This window comes from Apus apus, chromosome 1 (genome assembly GCF_020740795.1).
Source record: "Apus apus isolate bApuApu2 chromosome 1, bApuApu2.pri.cur, whole genome shotgun sequence".
In the NCBI taxonomy this organism is placed as follows: domain Eukaryota; kingdom Metazoa; phylum Chordata; class Aves; order Apodiformes; family Apodidae; genus Apus; species Apus apus.
Window position 1 is genome coordinate 146,659,001 of NC_067282.1, and position 23,563 is coordinate 146,682,563.

The 23,563-nt window shown below is 39.9% G+C and overlaps 1 protein-coding gene across 6 annotated transcripts in view; it reads right to left on the reverse strand.

The window, feature by feature from the left end:
- The window catches only part of KIAA1549 (KIAA1549 ortholog), a 150,624-nt gene that overhangs the window by 69,765 nt on the left and 57,296 nt on the right, over positions 1-23,563 (reverse strand). For all 6 annotated transcript variants that reach the window (XM_051623683.1, XM_051623666.1, XM_051623701.1 and 3 more), the window contains exons 2-3: positions 5,662-8,406; positions 4,083-4,171 (exon numbers count right to left, since the gene is read on the reverse strand). In XM_051623683.1, coding sequence (XP_051479643.1) covers positions 4,083-4,171; positions 5,662-8,406 — 2,834 coding nt within the window. The remainder of the gene's footprint in view (positions 1-4,082; positions 4,172-5,661; positions 8,407-23,563) is intronic.

Below are 23,563 nucleotides of genomic sequence, written 5' to 3' on the forward strand. Positions count from 1 at the left end.
CCTCTCCAGGATTTTTCCTGGTACCGAGGTCAGGCTGACAGGCCTGTAGTTCCCCAGATCCTCCTTTGGGCCCTTCCTCTAGATGGACATCACACTGGCAAGCCTTCAGTCATCCGGGACCTCCCCTGTTAGCCAGGACTGTAAATAAATGATGGAGAGAGGCTTGACAAGCTCCTCTGCCAGCTCCCTCAGTACTCTCATGTGAATTCCATCTGACCCCATAGACTTGACAGAGAGGTTGTGGAGTCTCCTTCTCTGGAGACTTTCAAAACCCACCTGGATGTGTTCTTATGTGGCCTGTCCTAGGTGATCCTGCTTTGGCAGGGGGAATTGGACTGGATGATCTCTAGAGGTCCCTTCCAACCCCTAATATTCTATGATTCTATGAATTTGCTGGTGATTTCTGAAGCAGTAGGTGCCAAGGAAGAGAGACCTAGTGTAGGCAGCATATACTTATGCACTGGAGTTTGGTATTTAAGACAAGAAAGCAAGCCTGTGAGAACTCAGTTGTCTCCATCTCTGACCTGTTGCAGTGCACCAAGATGCAAAAAAGCAGCCTACCCTGAACAACCCCCTGAGATTTTGCATCAGTGTTTTCATCTTAACAGCTAACACTTTCTCTTTTGTGCTTTATTGCAGCAGGACAGCAATTCCAGAAGAATGCCATTTAAAATAAACAAACAAACAAACAAACAAAAAACAGGTAGATTAAAAGCACTACAAGTCAAAACAATAGCTACTTCTGCTTGAGATATTGCAGGGTTGTCTCGAGTTAGGCTTCTACAACCTAATTCATATGACGGAAATAATATAGCTGTGCCAGCGTGATGCTGTCTACAGGATAATTCACAGAGAAGTTTGCAAAGTTGTCTAGGATAGATGAGCACGGCTCATGACTCTTGATTCATTAATGAGAACAGCTCTAACAGTTCACAAACCCAGCCATCTACCTAACCCACTCTTGGAGATTTCACCTCTGCTGCCAGGACAGTTAGATGCTAATAAGCTAGATAGCTGAACCACCACATTTTAGAGTGCCACCTATTAAAGTAAATAACAAATTTCTTAACAGGTCAGGCTATGCAGCTGGAGAAGCACGCAAAGCTCCATGTGCACTTTGGAGCCATTCTCACAGCAAAAACAGAAACCTTCAGTGGGAACAGAGAAACTTCTCCAAAGTGCAACAGCTAATCCAACTCTGCAGTTTCCAGGACACAACCTCTCTCATTCAAAACTACCCTCAGAAGAGAGAAATCTTGTAATACACAAAGTTTTCAAGACTGAATTTACTAGAAAACATCATTGCATGCTTATTGTGTCCCTTACAATGTTTCTTAACCATTTGTTATTGATTATTGTCCATTAAAATTTTTTATTTAATGTATCTTTGCTACAAATAGTCCATGCCAACACACCACTGTACTAAGCTGGGTAAACATCTGGCAGAAAGCATGAACAACCATTTCCTCACTACCACCTTATTAACCATCCTGTAAAGAGTCTGCAGAGACCCTTTAACTTCCTGAAGATGGGTTACAAAGGCTCACAGGTTTTAAAAATGAAGCAAAGCTTCTGCTTCTATGCACATTAGGATCATAAGGCAACAATTCTCTCCCTGTTTTTACACATCTGAAACAGTACCGGCCAGAATTTCAGCAGCAGGGAGCAGTGATGAAGCCAGCACAAGCCCACAAGGTGGCACCTCTGAAAGAAGTATTTAGCCGCCTAAGTGTGAACTGATCTGACTCTGAAGGCAAGGGTTTACTGATTTTGAGTTATAGAAACCAGTACACTAAAGACAGGTCCCAAACCCCACGTTACATACAGGAACAAAGTCACTGACTAACACATTATATTGCATGATAAAATTTCCAAGCACAAATGAGGCTGGCAAAAAGCTTTTTCCTGTTGGCATGTACTTAATGGCACCAGGGGTCCTGGCAGCGAGTCACTGCCAACACTATTTATTTCACACTCCAGTACAAGAAAGCTAAGTCAAGGGAACATTGTATAACAGATATTACCCAAGTGTCATAAGGTTTACATTAAGGAAAGCTGACAAAAATTCCTCTTATTCAAACAATAGGGTCTTATTCTTTTGCAGATGCAATACATTCAGACCAACTGGAAAGATCTTTAAACTTTTACACTATTCTCACTTTGCTGTAAGGACTTTTGCTAGGAAAAAATTGATTTTTCTTTTTCATTAGGCAGGATTCAAGCCAGCCTTCCTCCCTTTTTTTTTTCACTTCAATAACTCAAAATGTTTGAAAAAATAAAGAAGCAGAGGACAAAGTTTCAACTGAAAATGTTTGGAGGGAAGCTTTAATTCTCCTTTACAGTGTTAAAACTTGGTTTGCTCTTGAAGTGAACAGCAGTTATGTCCATTGTTGCCATGGATTTTGTTTTTAAAACGTACATTACTACCACGTTAGATTTAACAAGACTGTCTTCTGATTTACTGTGCATTACAACACAGCAAGGGATCAACATCTGTGAGCTGTAATAGGAGACAGTAAAAAAGCAGCTTAGAGAAGTGCACTACTTTACTCTAACTTGCAAATGTACACACTGTTCTTGGGTATTCTTGACTAACAAAAGTCATCTCTGTTTGGTTAAGTTTAGCACTATGGACAAATTCTGGTTAAAATTTTGCATTACATCACCATTAAACATGCTGATACTATAGATGACTCTTTATTTAAAATAACGGTTTCATTAAGACTTCACTGTTAGAGGTGAACACATTTGCTAGTGATTATTTTTAGTGCAAAACCCATACCCAAGGCATCACAAAGGGAACTTGTATGATAGCAGCATTCTAGCATAAAATAAGTATAACTGATATCACAGAGACATTTTCTTCTATTGATAAAAAAGAATTTGCAAAGAATGAAGCTGGATTAATTGCATTATTTATAAAAAGTTGCTTCTGAGCAGCCTTGGGGGCAAAATATCCTACTGAGAGCTTTACAAGGCAACAGTGGGCAGGAAAGGAACGAATTTAAAGGAAAAAAAATCAAAAAGCAAGATATCAAATGTTGTCTCCAATTAACCTTCAAATATTCAGCAATAGATTTTGTCTTACTGCTGTTACTATTAAGATGATAAACACTTTCATATTATTGAGGCATATAAGGTAATTGAAAATCAGTATAGTTCTATCATTACCAACTTTTTACTTCTACTTAACTATGCACAACCTGAAGGTATTATTCACAAACCAGAAGAAAAATGTCGTATTAAAAAAAAAAATCCTTAAAAAGCTCATGGGCGGGTATTGATAGAAGCACCTAAACTAAACATAATTTATAGTGGCAGCTGTGGCTGAAGTTTGGCAGAAATTTGTAACACTCCTATCTTGACTGAGTAGTAGAGGTATATTCTCAAACATCAGGCAGGAACTGTTTAATTACTGAGTGCAGTGATGATGGCAGGAGCTGTCAAAACACTGTTTCCCCACATTGATCAGCAAGCAAAAGTTAAGAGGCACCAAGGGAGACCATGCATGGAGAAACAAGTTATGTTAAAAATTCAAACTGCTACTTGATTAAACTTTACAAGCAAAATGAGAACACAGACTCAAAAAAGTAAAGAACATGTGGTGCTGGGTTATCACAACTGGATAACACAGACATGAAAAGCTGCAAGTGCAGCTGAACCTGCACCTACACCAGTAATTACATAAAAACATTCAATTTTGAAGGGTAAAAACTTTTCAGTTAAGTTGCCATTCCCCAGACAAAGGAGATGAGCAGTAGATGAGGGGCACTGGTTGCTCACCTCTGGCAATACCAAGAATGGTCTGTTCTAGAAAATTATGACATGCAAAAAAGTAAAAAAGCCAATGTCAAATTCACCTTAAAAAAAAAGGCACCACCCCAAAAACCCAAACAAACAAAAAACCCCCAAAAAATCCTCACCCACGACAAAAAAACCCCCATGACTAGCATTTAAGTTAGAGTAAACCTCTGATGTAGCACCACATGGGTTGTTATTAAATCACCATTTTAACCCATAAAAAAAGCCACTGTTGCATTACACTGATCAAAGAGTACTTGTGCACACTTCATACCACTTACCTCTATTTCTACTGATCGCCTGAACTGAACTCTGAGCACTTCTCTGATGGATTCACTGACATTTTGTATAACAGCTCTTCGGGCCAGCACTGAAAATTAATGTCAGTGAGTAAATACATTTTAGTTTCATCACTTGGGCTTTGGTTCAAAGCTGCATTTTCAGTTGTGCAATGCATAAAAAAGCAGGCAATGAGATCAACTGCATCAAATGGGTAAGACAATGGACAAGGAAAGAGGTAAAGGTGTGACTGTATCCTAAAAAGTGACTGTACATACAAATTAAGGAACTGCAGATCTATTTTCTCTCTTTCGATTTCTTTTTCCATATTAAATGTCTTTATCATTCTTATAAAAAAATCTTCTAAAGAGCCACTGAGGCATTCAAATCAGATCTTAAAGTCACAGCACATTCAGTCTGATCTGTGCACAAGCCTGCTGTCATAACGCAGCTCAAGTTTTGTAGGCAATGTGCTGAATGCAGACGAGGTCAGAAAGAAGCCAAAGAAATTATGCATCTGCTTTTCTCTTAAATAAAAACATAAATGAACACAACATTGATTACTGAAAGGGATATCCATGGAGTAAGAATCTGCTTAAAAATTCCACTTCCCTATGGCGGTCATGTTCATTACAGTTACACTTGAGACTGTGACTACAGCCAAGGAAACAACTGAAAAGTGTCATGTTGTCAACCTGCATCTATTTTCCATCAGTAACTTGCCTACAAAACTACTCAAATTACAGGTTAAAAAAAAAAGTCTTCCTCACCCCCAGCATAGCCAGCTCACCTTCATATTTGAAGGACAAGGTTATGCTCATTCTGCTTTACACATTACAAGTGAATCTTAAGGGCAAAACGTGTTGCTTACCACAGACCATACAGCACTTCTGCAGCTGCCATGGATTAGTATTGTTTTGTTAACAAGCTGGGAAGAGGTAGGAAAACACCAAAAAAGCAAACACAGATGCTGAGATAATTAATTTTGCAACACACTAACGTCACTTTTTCTAGTTACAAACACACCAAATACAGCTGAAGTAAGTGGTGGGTGGGTAGGAGGGTGGGGTATAAACATAAGCTAGTAAGGCAAAATTATAAAAATGGTAATGAAGACCAAACATTTTTTTAGACCAACTCTCCTCTTTCATACTGCAACATTACCTCACATGCAGGTTTTTTTACAAACAGCAGCAACAACTGAAAGGAGAAACTTACTCTGTCAGAACATTGAACAGTTTGGCAGAACAACACCATGACAGTAACATTCATTTACAACCCATGAAATGATAAAGCAGCCTTTAATTCAGTATATTCATTTATACACATCAGCAATTCTAGAAGACAACTTCATTCTTTGTGCAGGATAACATGTATGTAACTTACAAGCGACTTTGTTCAAGTGAGTTCTATTATTTTTAAGACTAAATGACAAACCAAGGCTTTTACAGCTGTTTGTCTGAATTTACACTGTATTTCTTTGAAAGGTTCACTTATCTAATTCAACACCCACAATTTAGCTAGGGGGTCACCTTAGAGTGGCTTCTGAAAAACAAAATAAAAATGTTAGGAATATCTTACCTGCAGTAACTAAGTAAGTATCGGGAACGGTGATGTCGCAGACGTAGGGTTGCCTCGTAGTGGTCACAGCAGAGGTTACAACCACAGGTTCAGATGGAGTAGTGGTTGTCAGAGGCATGGAGGTGAAGGTCCCCAGGCTGCCTGCAGCAGTAGTGCCATGGCTGCCCGTGGCACTGGTGGCAGTGGTCATGGGGACAGTGGTGGGAGCAGCCGATGCATCAGTACCAGCAGTTACACTGCTTCCTGCTGGAACTTCATATCCAGTAGGAGGGCTAGAAGTCAGAGGAAACTGTGTGGGAGCAAACAACGTGGTCATAGTCAGAGATGCTGTAGGAGAGGGCATCACACTGCTGGTGTCGGCTCGTGACGTCAGGTTGTCAGGGTCTGCGGGAGGAAGGGCTGTGTGGGCACTGCCCTCGCTGCGAGATGTTAGAAGCAGCGTGGGGTTAACTGTAGCACCAAAATCCTCATCAGAATCCAGAGCAGTTGAGAGCAGAGCTGAAGATATGTTTAAGACCGGAGTTGCTGGAAAGGTAGTAAACAAAGAGATCAGATTTGTTTCACTGAGCAAGACGCTGCTGGTAACAGACTGGATGTCAGAAGCAGGCAGCACCAGGGTAGGAACCACAGACTGAGAGGAGGAGAGTGAAGGCTCCAGCTGAGAGGTAGCTCCTGTTACAGTTGAGGTAAATACAACTTCAGAGCCTGCTGCCAATACTGAGGGTGCTTCCAGAAACACAGACGACCCAGAGTGAAAATCTGATGATGCCATTATTTCAGGAACATGCACATCTGGAACAGAGGATGCATTCAAATAAAAATATGATGTTTGGCCAAGAGGAAACTGAGAAACCTCAGTGTCAGTGTCAGAGCTGACAGTGGTAGCTGAGTCCCAGCTGGAAACACCCTCGGAAAATATTGATGTCCCAGTCAACAAGGTCTGAGGTAAAAGTGTTGATAAATCACTTCTCATGAAGGAGTAAGAATTCAGCATGGCCAGTGATGAAGACAAGTAGCTAGGTTCAATAAGAAATGGTGTTGATGAAGGACTGGATGGAAAATCTGAAACATTTAAAGATGGTACTGCCCTTGTAGATGTCTTATCAAGCAAAACCACAGATTCTGATGGCATTAACTCTGGCAACTCCAGCAAAGTTGTATGACTGACTGCAAATGATGCTACTGGCTCACTCGGGATGAAGGCAGAGTCAAAAAGAACAGTGGTGGCATCAAGAAGTTCTGCATGAGTGCTTGGTGTCATCAAAACGGTTTCCAGAACAGGAAGGGAAAACTGAGCAGAAGAGATGCTCAGTGTTGTTCCTCCAGGGAGCTGGCGGTAAGAAGTAGAAACTGTGATAGGTGTTCTGTTGTTATGGACAGTGTCCATAGTGCTTAGTAAAAACACGCTTGAAATGGGCATTTCTGCGAATCTTGAAGAAAATGAAACAACTGGTCTTGATGGAAAAGATGTATCAAAAGTCTCAGGTGTAGGCTCCTCTAATTCATACCCATCAGTAATTATAGTTGTATATGGAGTTATACCTTGTACTTCAGAGGCTTTGATGGACAAAGTTTCCACATAATCGCCTGAGCCCACATCCTGTTCAGGGGAAAAGCCTGCTTCTGGCAGAAGTGAAACCGAGTCACAATACAGACAAGAGCTGTATGATCTCGTGAAAGGCACTGGACTCATGAGCTCACTAACAAGCTCTGATTGACTTGGTATGTCTGAACTGGCAGGCAAATTTGGTGTTGTACTGGAGAATTCATGTGTAAACAGGCTGGCATTAAGAATGGCATTAGAGTCTGTGGAAATGGCAGCTGAGTGAAGAGGGAAAGACGCAAGTGGAAGACTAATAAGAAATAAAGCAGGCTCAGCACTGGCTGCTGAAGCCAGTGTGGTCCAGGGAATGCTTGGAGTGGGGTAGGTCCTTAGATTGAGAGTTTCCGCTGCCCTGCTACTTGGATTACTGTAAAAGTCACCATACAGGTCTGCATTCCGTGCTGTGGCATCTGGGGTCACAGGGCTAGCTTCATCCAGCAGCCTGAGAGGAAGAGGTGACCATTCTGAAGCAGCCCCAAAAGGCAGAGCAGCTGTTAAAGCTGTGTTTATGTTTTCCTGCTCCACAACTCCAGCCTCTGAAGGAATGGAAGTGAGATAAATAGCTGTATTTGGAGGGTACAATGGCAAGTCTCTGACTGCAGTTAACATTTCACTATCTGGTAAAAAAGGCTTCGATCCTGTAAGAGTGTTACCATGTTCATGAACAGCACTCAGCGGGGTCTTTTGTTGTGCTGCTTTTGAGATATCATATGGTGAAAAAAGAACAGATAATGAAGGTGTTAGCAGCACAGTTTCTGATGTTTCTCTTGGTGGCTCTACTGTATTAACTGAGCGATGATCTGTTAAGACTGCAAAAGACTTCAGTGGAGGAGTCCACTGTGCCTTTGGAAATGAGCTAATAAATTCACTGTCGCTTAAGAATGCCTCATTGCTTGTTACGGAGACATCCACCAACGGTGTACTTCTCCCTTCTGAAATCCTGGCCATTTCTTCTTGGTTAAATAAAGTCACATCAAAGGGACTGGTAACTGATGATAAAACCGTTGGAAGAAAATTACTTTCTTGGGACTCCAAAGTACTTTTTACTAAGGCTGCTTGCATCCTGCTGCCTGATATGCTTTGGTGCACCTTTGAGTCCACTGAGAAAAAGGAAAAGTTTTGCTGCTCCAAGGATCTCTCATCTAAATAGAGGGGAAAAAAAACCAAAAACAAACAAAAACAAAAAAAACATTAGATTAGCACAAGAAATAAGATCACAATGAGCAAACTTCACACACAGGATTTCTGGAGACAGCTGCCCAGAATTCAAGGGCTGAGACAAAACCTCCCAGTATGTGAAAATCTTCCATGAGCGAGTTAGCACAAATAGTAAGACTGCCTGTGAAACTCCATTCCCTGGAAATAAGCAGGACAACATGACCTCCTCTCATTCTGCACCTACTCATCTCTCTACAGCAGTACTCAGTAAGTCCAGGGGAAGGACAGAAACTAGCTCCCTCTTACCTATATAAGATTATAGTGTATGGCAGCTAATAGTCTCACAACGCAAACAAACTAAAAAAGGTAAGAAGGAACAATGCAGGGAAATATTTTGGGTAATTTTAGGTCTTCTGCTTTCCTTCAGCATCACTTCATTTCATCCAGTTTTATTATTTCTTAATATTAAGTTCACTTGCAGAGAACCTTCAGAGAAAGGAAGAGGGGCTCCCTTTACATAAGGCAGCTTTTGACCTTGCCTTACATAGAGGCGAGAAATCAATTGCATGGATTTGCAAAGTAACATATCCAGTAGCTACACTTGCATTGCCAGCCATTCATTTAACTTTTGGCCTTTTAGCAGTGACAAATTGCTGCATTACACAATTGCCATCTTTATTCACACCTGCGGCAGGAGTACTCCATTTATGGGCCACCTGTATTAAAACTTGCCCTACTCCAGTTTGCAGAATTGAAGTAATAACAGCCACATTCAAATACGAAGGACAAAAAGCTGACAATTCACCCGACAGCCTAACAAGATACTTGCAAAAATCATATATGAATATCATTTGCATAACTTGACTATAATTCCCCCTCTCTCACAAAAGTGTACTTCGGTTACAGAGAAGACCTGTATATCATCTTTTTCAACCTTGGATGTGTTTTGCAGGGAAAAGACTGACTATTGCTTGCATACTTTTCTGAAATGTCAAGATCGGATTAGTACTCTTCAGAGCTGAATATTAAAGAAAATCACAGAAAATCGCTGCAGGACATTTTTCTAGGATACACACAAAGGCTTCGTCCTAAAATTAACTATCCCACCTGATCATTCTGTTTTCACAGGGGAGTGTCCATGCAGTGCTGCTGGAACCCACTGACAGCACACATTAAAATGACTGGGGAACCCACTCAGGTAAACCACCAGGGATCAGTTTAAAATGAAAATGAGCATACACAGTATGAAGTGCTGGATGGTGATACAGTACACTGTTCAACTATGACTACATTTAAACCATTCAGAGGATACCTTGAACTCAGTAAGTGGTGGTAGATCTTGTAGGGAAAGCTCACCCATCTCTTACGCAGTTACCACTCTAACAACACTTTCCAAAGGTGATAAAACACTGCAATTATCCCCTCCTCCCTCTGTTTGCTAAATTCCTTGACACAACTTCTGAAGCACTGACATAACGACTTGATAAATTTTGAAACTGCTGATCTGAAAAAGCACAATTACAGAATTAATGCACAGAGCTAATACCACCGTACCACTAGTCACACCCGATCACATACAAGCGCTGTTATTACCTACTATACAGATCCCATGTACAATGTTTTGCAACATAGCAGATAGTATTCTTGCAAGTAGTCCCAATTCATTCTTTCCTCCTTGAACTCATGGTAGGCACTGCCAGCTTTATGATGCTCAGTTACAGTGTGTTGGTAACAGTGCTCTCAAGGGGGGAAAGGACAAAAAGGAAAAACAGGCACACTCTTGTAAAAGCTATGTAAGACACATACAGAGGTCCATCCATGACTTCTTTCATGGAGGTCAGCCGTTTGAAAATGACACAGTGCAGCCACCATGGAATAACAGCTTACACAAGCAGTTAATATGGGTAACAGCCAAAGCTGTTTCTAGCAAGCACTGAACTGATACGTGGACCCTGACCCTTTTGGATTGCTGACCAAAAGCTGTTCGACGTTTGCTCCTTGCTAAAAGCGTCCCTAGCCTCACTCCTTCCTTTGACTGAGGCTTCCAGCCATTATTTTTCTCTTTGTGATGTTTCGAGTAAGCAGGGAGTTACTAAAGGAAAAGACTTACAAGGCTATGAAACAAACACTGCCAAAATGAATCACTCCTCTCCCTGTACGCACGCACAGTTCCTTTTAGCCAGCTCTGTAAAATCTTGTCTACCTCGGTCATATTTTGGACACCTAGAGCTTGCTTACAGTGAAGTCCAAATTGCAAGCAAACACGCTAACAGATAAAATTATTCGTGTTCATCATGGCTTCATGCTGTAAATCACTCTGGCAGTAATGCAAGACAGCTGTGTTGGCTTCAACACAGTAAGTGTGGTAAAAGTGGAATGGATACACATGACAGTATGACCAGCAAAGGTGAATACGTACTAACTAGTAACTGCACTTTTCATCACCTCCACAAATGTTTGAGCCAAACAAAACAGTTTCAATGCCTGTACATGCCTATGCTGTGTATTGTTATTGTCCTTCACCCAGAGAGAGTTCTCTTTATCTTTGTTCAGTTTGATAGGGGAGCTGTCATAAGGCAAGATTCTGCTAGAAGTGACTACACGTAACAGAAAGATGTTCTGAAGAGTTACTTGCATCACCGTAACCTGTCCAAAAGATACGCATAAAAGGCAGGGGCAATCTTGGTTTAAATTCTCTCTGACTTTAGAATTAGTTTGCTAATATTTTTTCCTTGAAAGACACAAAGTAACAATAAATAACAAATTTATCACACACCTCTGCCTCTAAAGAATCTTGCTGCTGACACAGGGAAGGAAAGAACACAACTTCTGACAAAGATGTTTCTCTTTTTTTTTTTTAAGGAAAACACACTATGGCTTGAAAAAATTACAAGCTAGAAGACAAGCTAAGAGCATTGTTACTTCAGCTAAGTGGAGTGTGAGAAATTCACTTGCACAGGAAGGACTCTGAAACAACAACTCACTGGCAAGTCTGCAAACCAATGTTCCACACTATTTGCTTTACTTGGCATTTAGAAGCAGGGAGTATTAGTGATATGCCATTAATAATACAAATTATTGTTTTCTGTCATCTCCAGAAGAGCAATGTACTACTTGAATACTGCTTGTCAGAACTGTGTATGCCTCTCATGGAGAGCAGATGGGACATGCAGCAGCTAGACAGCCCGCAAAGTGGAAGGAGAAGCAAAGGAAAAAGGGAAGGAAGGTGAAGGCCCACACAGCCTGACAATCACTCACTCATCAGCACAGAGCAGCTGATCTGGCTATACCATGGGACAAAGAAAGCAGACAGATTGCACATGTTCTGGTGTCTCTCAATGCCACCACTGCACAAAGCTATTGATGAATATCAATGCTGACTTGTTTGTTTGCACAGCTGTTGTGTTGGGTGACGGTTTTGCCATCCAGCAACTGTACTGCTGTCGAGCTAGGCAACAGGGACAGGATGACAACCAGACAAGCCAAACTCCACCAAGCTGATAACATTATGAAAAAGAATAGATAGCTTAGGAAGCAAAGCTGTGACCCCAAGCTACAGCAAAGGGGAGGAAAGGAGAGCAGTTGTGGCAGGGGCCACGGGAGGCACAGATGGCACCAGTACAATGCCTCAGCTCAGACGAGACTCCGGCTCGGGAGGAGAGGCAGCATGGGAAATGTGCTGATGGGCTTGGGGTGATGAACTCTCTGCTGCACACCAAATCTGATAAGACCCTGAATGAAATCTACAAGTAATGAAACCTGTCACTGAACATATGACCCCTGCAACTGCGAAATCTTTATGTATAGGAGCATGGTCGTGCACCGTTAATGCTGGGGCAGACCTGTGTGAACTCGGGAAGTGCCCTAACACCAGCACAACACTGTCCCATGACTACAGCAAAGGACTGCTGCATGCTATAGACTTCTTTGGTGGCAAAAATATACCATGTAGGTTAGCCAGAAAACTGAGTGTGTTCATAAACCACAAACTAGACTAGTCATTTTCCCAAAAAGCAATTGGAGAGATGTTTCCTGGAGCAGTGGTACTGAAAAGTAATGTTTTTCCTATACTCTATAATAAAGGAAAAAAGGATGCTTTTTCATAAAGGATGTATTTGTAATAATACACATATATATTAATATATTCCATTTTTTCATATTTTTCTTTATAATAAAATTCCATGTATTTTTAAATGTAGGATCCAAGATGTAATTGCATCTCTACCCATGATCTGTCAGGTAACACCAAAATGTTGCATCACTTTTCTGCACTCTGCTATTAAAATGTGGCAACTGTACTATCACAACTATCAATATCTACTAAAATGTACGTAACTTCCTATTTTATGATGATGTCAAATTATAGACAATAGGCACAGGAACAATGAATACAAGAGAGAAGTCTTGTGATAAAATGAATCCTTCAGAATAGAACTAGTAATTTTTGTTATTTTTGAAAACCTAAGAAACATCTAATAAAGTCTGCAAACATCAGAAAGTCCCAGCAGACTAGCAGAAAACCAGTTCAAAACATACACCATTTCAAAAAAAACCAATGATCTTCTGTGTACTAACACAATTATTTACAAAATCAAATTTTAGTACTTTTATATCTTAGGCAAGGAGAAAAACTGCTCTTTTATTGCTACTCATTGTTTCAAACAGGTATCTAAGGTAAAGAGACAACTGAGGCTACATTAATTCCAAGTATTATGGGAAAATTCCTATTAACTAACTAGATAACAACAGTTCCCACTTGATTAAAATTAAAGCTATGAACTCAGTAGAATATTCACCACTTGATATGGCTCCCTGACTATGGGGTACAGTAGCAAATCACATTTCAGTGAAGCTTTTAACAACATTTTTTTCTTTATCTTTTCCTTTCAGAAATGGAAAGTAAGGAATTGAAATAACTGAAGGTAGTGTAGGACTAGACCACCAAAGGGGACAGAGAATAATAGATGCAAATGCATATGACAAAAATAATAACTCCCTCATACAGCTTAACACTTAATAACTTTCTAATTTACTTAAGAGCATTTAGTTCAGCTTCTTTCAAAACAAGCTTGTGTGCATTAGGTCATTGTAAAAAATTTAGATGCTTTTCTTGTGTAAGCCTCTAACTAAATTTCTTAGGTGTCTGGAAAATACCAGTCACAGAAGCATAGGCAGCTGAAAAGCTGTCTTCTCTCTTCTCTGGGAGGAATTAAGCATGGATTGAGCAGTGACAGTAATCATGCCTGGCAGACAAAAGCCAGGGAGACAAGGAGATGGAAGCCTGCATCATTCGTTCTTCCCTTTCCAACCTTCAGCTCCTCTGTGGGGCTCTGGGTGGCTTTTGGAAGGCTCTGTTCCCTGAAGTACACTCTGCACCCATGCCCTAAATTCCTTCAGGGCATCACATGCTTAGGTTGTACTAAACTTGTTTCTCAAATATGTTAATTTTCTTATTGTTACCACACACACTTATGAACTGCAACTGATTAACCTCCTTGCACCAACTGAAAGGCTAAAAGAGAAAGAAAACAAGTAACACATTTATGCTAAGTCTCAGCACTCTTTCACACTGTAGTTGAAGATAAAACTTAAATGGAAAAAGTTGTGTAAGAGAAAAAGAATAGTGTTAAAGGGAAGCATGCAAAGTGAGTGCCTGTGTACACACATGCTCACTTTTGCACACTTCAGGTTTCAGTATATAGCCAAGAAAGAAGAGGAACATCTTGAAGTCATTCTTCATCCACATGCAAACAGATGTGGCTCAGCTGCTGTCCAGGTGCAAGTCTCCAAGAAATTCCCCCTGCTGCACAGCAACTGAGCACAAGCTTCCATCTCTGCATGAGGAGAAAAGATGCACCAAAGCACAAGGGGAAAGGACAAGCATAAACCGTTGATTGCTCGCCAGCAAAGTTGATGAAGAATTTGTAAAGAAAGAGGCATTTCATACCTGAGTCAGAAAAAAGCATCATGACACTTCTCATCCAGCATGCATTCAAAAACCAGGACCAACGAACTGTATACTAGGCACTAGCACTTCTGTTTTCTTTCTTATACAACATTAAAAAAAACCCTCAAAACTTCCTTTAGGACACTTTTGCTGCTAACCATCATGTTCAAGAGTTGTAGGCAGTCTGGGATCCCAACTTCCACTGCACAGCTGATGGGACACCTCATCAGAAAACTTGCAATCTATGTTCTGATCCAGGAATCTTCCTAACATGCCCACTGCTGAAGCAGAACAGGATCCTGTAGTAGTTTACAGTTAACAGTAGATAAAAAGAAAAAAACTCACAGCTTCTCTTTACTTAATACCACTGGAACACATTCTGGTTTGCATGGAAGAGAGGAAAACCCTTGCAACCTAAGTGAAGGTTTTTGTAACACAAAAGATAACAGCACACTACCAGAAGTGGCAGTAAGGGCAGGAGAGCATACACATGGGGAGAAAGCAAACAAGCCCTCACCCACTCCATAAACACAAGCATGAGGTGACATCCACCTCGCATTGGTAATTTTACCTTCAAAAAACCTCAGTTTCACTAACAAGTGGGCCGGGAACAAAACCCATGCACAGAACATTTTGTCATGCCTACACAACACCTGCAAACCCAAACAATACAGAAAGCCTCACTCATGGAACTGCATAAAGCTCTTACAGCCCCCAAGCTGCCTCAAGCTGCCAGTCCCTCTCTACAACTTCTCTAACCAGAGATACGCAAATGCAGAGGTGAGAAAGCAAACTAGCCAGGACAACTCACACCTTTTTTAACAAACTCAGGGAGCAGAAAGGTAGAAGATGTTTCCCACACAGAAACCTTCTGTGGCCGCTGTGTGCTTCTACAGACCATTACCCACAGTTGAGCAGAGCAACAACTTTGTGTGGAGATCAGTGCATACAAACACACACAGAAAACTGCAAATCAAATCGTAGATTTTGCTGGGACCATTCATGCTTTTTTTGGCATCTACTCGTACATGACATCATCACATGGGAAGCCATATGTCAGGGATAAAGTACACAAAGTTGAATTGGCTTTACAAATGTTAATTCTAAGAAAAACTCATCAAATTTGGTCATCATGATAACCTGGTCATACTCTGAAATCTTCCATTCTTGTCTTTTCAAGTTTTTAGTCTCCAAAGAGTCAGTGTTAGTTTGCATCTGACCAAATGACTACTGAGAAGCTTTCTGCTTATGCTCAACACTGCAGCATCCTACAAAATGCAGACCCTGGAAGCTTTTGAAAAGACCGATTAAATTTATATTAGCCTCTCTTTTGTGTAGATGACATATCAGTGAGTCGTATTTGGCACTCCATGCATAAAATATTTTTACAAAAAACACATCCTTAAAACAAAATAATTTTTAATTTAATTCTTAAATCACATTATCACTACAAAATCTCTAGAAGCAAAGAAATGACAGACAGCCTGAAGACAAGAGTAACTGCCTAATTAAAACAGAGCCTATGCTGTATCCTAGTAACCCAGTTATCCACAGGGACTCTCTTCATTGACACATATTCTTAACTGCACTGTGCTGACAAAGGATAAATACCCTTGACGGAGCTTTTAAGTTGTTCAGGTCAGCAGGGTTGTTGCTCCAAAACCATATTATATCAAGGAGTAAATGAAAGTTCCAATGTGCAAAGAACTGAAAGCAGCTACTTTGAGAAGTTACACAAGCCTACCGTTACGAAAAAACAGATGAAAAATCTGAAAAGATGAGATTTTCAAGCTGCATAATAGCATCACTCTGTATTGAACTCACAAAACAACTTCATTGCTCCAGATCATAACCAGGCCAGATCATAACAATTTGCCTGTACATGCTTAATTTTTCAAACAGTTGTACATGCAAAAGCAAATAATACTGAAAAGCTCTTGCACAGCTGGATATGAAGGCATTTAGTGGTACTCACAGCACGCACCACTCGGCAAATCAAGTCACATGAGAGAGAATCTGTCAATGCTTTTTCACAGAAGAAGATTTCACAGAAAAGCTGGGAAAGACAGCAGAACAGTCCCAGCTACTCCAGCCTTGGAGGCTGAAAATAAGCACTCACCAAGAGCTGAAAATATTAAAATAAAAGTGATGTACAAAGAGACAGAAGTTCAAGGAGTACTCACTTTAGGTAGAGGTTTGAAATAAGTTAGCTAAGATTTTTCTTTACAGTGCAAGTGTTCTTTAATGTGCAAGCGTTATTGGCCTTGACCTCACTTGGAAAAAGAGAAATCTCCTAAAGAAAACGCCTCTAAGAAAATAGTCACTGTGTAGTAGCAAAGATCAAACTTCTGCCATTAATTTATACCCACAGAATTTCCAGAAGACAATTACGCAGCAAAACTACTAGGGAAGAAGGTAAAAAGGGCAACACAAGTACTATTTCAAATTAAACAAAAAATAAAACCAACCAAATAACCAAAACAAAACAAATTAAACAAACAAACAACCAACCACAAAAAAAAATCCCCCCCCAGTTTTCTGCTTGTTCTCTACAGGCTGTTAGGCTTAGGCATCCACTGCACAACATTTTCAAGTTCAGTGCAAAAACCCTTACTAGAGACTCTGGAACTGCACTAGTTTTAAGAATAATTGTGATATCAAGTAGCATGTTTCCTTGTGCAAGTATCTCAAGATTTAGCAATTAATACTGGTCTTTTTGTCTCTTTCTCTGTAACAACATCCTCAGAACCTAAGTAATGAAATTGCAGTTGCTAGCATCTTAAGAGAAATGAAACTTGCCCAAAGCCTTTTCTTCTGTGTCCCTAATGCAACACAACAGGTCTAATCACTGCTCTTGGAGCACTCCACTGGAAACAGGTTATCCAGGGCTACCGCTGTCTAAGCTTTCAGGCCTGAGGCTAAGTTCATGACCAACACAAATAAGTTCAAGTCTACTGGCTGGAGCCAAGTTGCATAGTCTTTTCCCAGTGCTGAAGTTGGTGCTCTGAGATCAACAAGTTATCAGCCATAGCCTGAAACCCAAGATATTTAAGTGTGAGTCTTCTATTTCTTGGTGCCCTTAGTGGCTCAGGACGTGTGTGGCAACCCTGAGAAAGACGCTGTGGATACTGAAGTCCCTAAATTCTGGTAATAAGAACATTCTGTAACAAGAACTGCAGTTTCTGCATGGCCTTATAAACTTCACAGACCCAGTTAACAACAGAAACAAAAGAATGACTAAATAACACATTAACAAGAGTAGTAAAAGTAAATCAGAAAAGTCTGTCCTGTAGAAACAACAAATATAGAGATATTCCAGGAAAATAATCTAAGGAGCATATCCTTACTTGAAATCTGCACAGGAGAACTAGAAAGTTAACAAAACAACTGTAAAGGCCAGAGAAATATATGGGAGTGGAAAGCATTACACAGTCCTACTTTATGGGGCAGATTGCACACAGCATTTTTTTTACAGGAACTACATCTCTTCAGGGAACATCACAAAGTAAAACTTCCTAATTAACACATTGAGAAATATACTACAGAAACCAACTGGGAAATAGGGTTCAGATACATTCTGGCTGCATAGTCTCCAAGACAAAGACAGGAAAAAACAGTGAACATTGGTCTCCTGAGAAGAAAACAGGTTTCTATTTAATTCAGACCTTGATGTTTGTTTATAGATTATCTGATCTATGTTTTAGAACACTCTAGAATTTCAACCCACTGAAGTGTTGATGAGTTCACTCCTTACGTGGGACTCCTCAAGACAGTACACATTTTTGAAAGCTAAAAAAGATACCCCTTAGATTCTGTAGTGAACTTGAAAGTGAGGCATTTAATTTGTCATGTTGCCAACAGCTTTCAACAATCTACGTAGGAAGTATCATTGCAATGAACCTGGTGAAGCACCGAGTTCCTTTCAGGTGTGCTGGTATTCATGACAGCACACTATGTTTGGAAGCTACTCACTTGTTTCTAAACCAAACTTTAATTAATAAATAACTTTAACCTTCCTTTTTGAAAAATATCACTGCATTGAGACCAGGCCTCTGCAGTGTGAATGGGGCTGCCAGAGTTCTCCAAAAAGTACCATGTATATGAAGCATCTACCTTCCCTTTCTAAAATATTCCAAAATGAAGGAAGTAATTCAGTTGCATCTGTAATGAGGGAAAAGACAGAACTGTGGGTAAGCAAGAGTTCATTTTTATCAGGAATCAAGTTCAAAGAATAAAAACACAAAGTGGAGGCAAGGCTGATGCACATTTATTTGCATATAAATGCAAATGAACAGATATGATTTTCCAAACTAAAGAACTGACCCCTTTCTGATCACACACAACTCTTCTCCTTCACTGCAATTTGAAATAATTGTAGGCTGCTTCTGTTGACTTAAACAAAAATATCCGCACTATAATGTCTCCTAACAGTAAAAATGAAATGAAAATGATTGCACGTTAACAACTACTTCCTATTTTATTCCAAATCATGTTAAAATAAACAATATAATCAGATAAAGAAATAACACTGATACTATTTTCATAGAGTATTAGTCTTGAGAAACTTACTGTTCAGAAGAATTCTACCTGCAGTGGAACAGGTTCAAAGTAAAAGAAAAAGAAATATGCTAACCTTCTCTATTAACTTAACAGTTACTTGAGATGGAAAATTTACAGTGTACATTAATATTGCTTGAGATGTCCCTTACACAGCTTGAAAATCCACTCCTGCCTTAAAGCAAACATGTTGCTAGAGGACAGCACATTAGGTTTAACCAGACATACTCTTAAGAGCTGAACCCACCTCCTGTATAGTGAATTAAAGCTGAATTAAAGATCCTGGTTGACTGTTGATGCATTCTTTTCCCAATATCCTAACCCCAGGAAACAACATTCTTAATAGTAATTTTTTTGTCCACATCGTAGAAACCATGACAGAAGTACCTAGATGAGATATCCCAAACAAAAATTTGGTAAACAACTACCACAAGAGCTATTCAATTATAAAAAAATAATTATTGCAGTGGAAATACTTTCCTTTGGAAGAGAAAAGCCTCCAGTAAAAGAGGACAAAGTCTTCTGTATCAACCTGGTTTCAATTATTTAAGAAGCTGCATCATGCATATGGCTATTTTCTCCCCTTACAACAGCTTGGCCTTTCACAAGTCACACTTGCTTAAGTGCCCATAATTGATAATCGACAGTATTTCTGGATCAGGTCACAACACAGATATTTTGTACTACTTTGCCATGTATAGTGAAACTAGTATAAAATTTTTATTTATGCCAAAGGAAAAGCAGGTCAGTCAAGTTACGAGCTACAGTTTACTCTATTTTACTCCCTGTGGTTCCAAACTCCCCTCAACAAACAGTCACTTGGGAATGAACTTCTAGCCTAATGATCTCTAACTGTGATACTCCTACTGTCCCACTAATACTCTTTTGCTATAAACTGACCTAATACAGAGACTGGCAGGAGTGCAGTTACCATAGACACAAGGCATCATTTCTGCACCTGTGGACAGAAAAAAGCACTTCAGGGAGTTGGGTTTTTTTTACCCTCAAATAAATACAAGAAATAATTTTCGAAGCACAGGGACATTTCTATTTTCTTTTTAAGTGGACCAGATGGGACTTAAAAAAGGTTTAAGAGAGGACTTTGGAGTACACTAGCTTGATTAACCTTTACTTTTAACCTTACCAGTAGTGCTGTTATCCTAACTTGTGAAAGTCTGCACACGGTGCACATAACATCCCTACCTACACAGAGAATTCAGTTCATTAACTAATATTGGTCTCATCCAGGAAAGAGGGTGGAGAGAGCTAAGATCTGTTAATTAAAATTGAAAAGAGAAAATGTGCTGGGAGTGTGAGAGTTTGAGCTCTGCTTTCAAATGTACTGTATTTGAACACTCCCATTTCAATGGTCTGAGCCTTATGCAACCTTTGGAGCAAGATTCTTGTTTATGTGCAGACTTCTTCCTGCAGGCACCCAGCACAGTGGTATAACCAAGCTTAGCTCCTCTGGTGCAATCCTGTGCAAAGCACATCGAGTGCTTCAGAAAACAGTGCTCCTCACCCAGCTGGCTGCGGGAAGGTGTACAAACACAAGTTGGCTGTCCCATGCCGTGATTTTAAAAAAGGAAATAAAATAGCTTTCTATGTGACACTGTGTCTCATTTTGGATGTTGTACTTGAAGAAAAATATGGTTTAATTATAAAGAACCCAAAGAAAAGTACAAGACTGGACAGAGGTTCTCTAATAAGGAAACAACTGAGAGATAAAGTTGGGATTAATCACCCTAAAGGAAAAGTGATTACTGGGAGAGAGAATGCACATAAACACGCCAGTTATAAAGCACATGCAAAGTTATAGCAAAGAGGAATAAGCTCTTTTTCACATCTGTACTCGACAGCTCAGCAGTCCTAACAGCCATTAGGATGAGTTTTCGAAAGGTTGCTGTTGCTCTATATTGGAAAGGATTACTCCAGATGGTCCAGGAGTCTTCCTTACTGGAGGTCTTTAAGAATAGTTTAAACAAACACATCAGCAATGATAACCACAGCTGATTCTTTCTTTGAGGCTTTGAGATTTCTCTCAGACCTATTTCCTCTGATCCAGGCTGTTCATATGTACTATAGAGGGAAATCAATCTCACATGTGTTTAAAAAATAAGTTGCAGGACTAAGCCTTTTGTGCTGTTTCTCATGCACAGCAAAGCTGTTTTAAAGAAATCAATAAGATGTGTTTATGAATATCCAAACTTTCCTGCTACTTGAGAAAGGAATTTCTCCAAGACCTGTTCAATTAAAAAGGTCAGCTTATATCTAGTGAATTGCTGCCATAAAAAGGAGGTTGCCAAGGAATAGATCAACTAGCACACTTAAAGGTAAACTAAGCAGGGATTGTAATCGGTGATTATACGGAATTCCCTAATCCTAACTAGCAATTAGTTGCCAATGGGTAGTAAACAAAGTGCACATTACTGTCTTTAAAAGTGACAGAACAACATGTTCCGTATTCAGCTGGATAAAAGCATATAAAAAATCCTTCACACTGAGGAACTGACCCTAAAAAGGACCAGTGTTGGAAAGCAGTATGTGTATGACTTCATCACCAGTTGAGTTCTCTGTGGTGAATGCGTTACACTATCTCTCAACCACAGAACTCATTAGAGAAACACAACTTCTTTAGCTATGCTGTCAGAGACCTTCCTCAAGTGAGGCAAGCCTCCAAATTCTTTCTCTTGCCCTCCAGCATTGTCCATTCCCTTCCAAAGGCCAGACTTTTAAGTTCCTGTTTACAACTGGAGTAAAAATAAAGTCAAATAGTCTGAATGTCTCAGATGAACAGACTAATATTTCCACCTGTAAACAAAATCCAGTTGAAGTTCAACTCCCCAAAAACTGTTTCTACATCTTCCAACTAGCCAGTTTCTTAGTTACAGCCCATTTTAAAAGCACTGCAAGTACAAACTTTGCACAGTCAAGAAAGTTATCCCCATCATAGACACATACTACTTTTATCATGAGGCTATTTCACCCTCTCTTTCCCTACCCTGCTGCTTCCCACAATACCTACATCAAGGATAAAACCAAAGCAATAAAAAAATCTATTCTGAGATGCTTTGGACTCCTGCAGTGAAGAAGTTTCTTCAGCAACTTAGGCTGTGGTTATCCTCAGCTGCACTTTAAGACCTACTTGGGCCACCAATACTACACACATTTTTATCAACTAGTGCTTCCCTGCAAACTGAGATTATGAGTAAAGTAGGACAGTTCCTACTGCTGTGGAATGCTTTAAATTCCTATCACTCCTGACAACAATTGTGAGAAAGCTGTGAGCATGTGCCACACACTGGACTGAAAATTTTTCCCCAAACTTATCCTATATGACACTTCCACCTGAAGAAGCTCAGATGAGAAATGGGTATGGACAGTTACGCTTCTGTGCTGTAGGGTCAAGGCTCTGGTGCCTGCAGCAGTGCTGGATATTTCAACCCCAGTTAGGAGGCAAGAGAGGCTGCTGTCTATATGGAAGTAAAGTAGAAGAAAATCTATTCATGCCTTACCTTTAGAGATAGAGCTGCTCTAACATTCCTTACTAGGATCAAAACAGTGTGGTTTGCCTCCTCTAGTAGACGTTGCCACTCAGAAAGCAGAACAGGTAAAATAGGAACTCTTGGTGATGCTTATGGCTACAATAGGTGGAAGATATTTTCTCATTACTTGCTGTTTTGTGGCACCGTGTAGAAGCCCCTAGCAGAGATTCAGACACCAGGACTTGGCAGTACCTGCTTCATGACATTCTGCTTCATTAACATTACAGTAAGTGCTGGTAGGAGTTCTGTCTCAGACATCATTTTCTAAATTAAATTTATTTTAAATTACTGAAACCAGACTAAAAAGATTTTTTTTTTTCTCTAGCTCCTTACTCTCCTTCCCTGCAAAGTTAACTACCTGGCACCACTTCAACTTGAGGTGATCTGAGGTTTTATTCATTCACACATACATACACACATACGCATTCATTCTTTATTATAGGACCTGGAGAAAGCTAAAAGCATGCATCTGTGTAAGCTTCGTAGAGATTCAAGAGCAACACTGAGATTATTTCCAGTAGCATTTTCCATTTCAACCCATCAGATCACTGAAGCCTTTAACCTACAAGTGGTTTTGCTTATTATTTCTCCACATGAATGACATAAAGGCCAAAACATTCAGTACCAAACTCAGCTAAGAGATGCAAGAGTAGCACAACCAAACAAGAAAACTTCAGTTTAAAATACACAGGCAGGTCTAACATACATTTCAGCCAAACTACAACATGCTTAAAAATAAACAAAAAACATACAAAAAAGATGCATACTAGCACAAATATTCACAAAGCCAGAGTACAGCCATCTTCACAGGCAGCTAAGACACCAAAGCACCCATTATAAGCTTCCTTGAGACCCTCAAGGTCCAGGCATCCCTGTAATTACCCCTGTAATCACCCCTGTAATCACCCCTGTAATCTTCTTTTGTGCTCAAAAGTCTCTGCTAACACTAGCCATAAAAAAAAAAAAAAAATCACTTTCACACATCTTGCAGCACTAAATCTGAAACCAGTAACAATACACTGTGGTAAAGGACCAGTTATCCTTTTGAGGGATAAAAGAAAAGTTCTAAAATTGCAGTTGGCAGTTACAGTT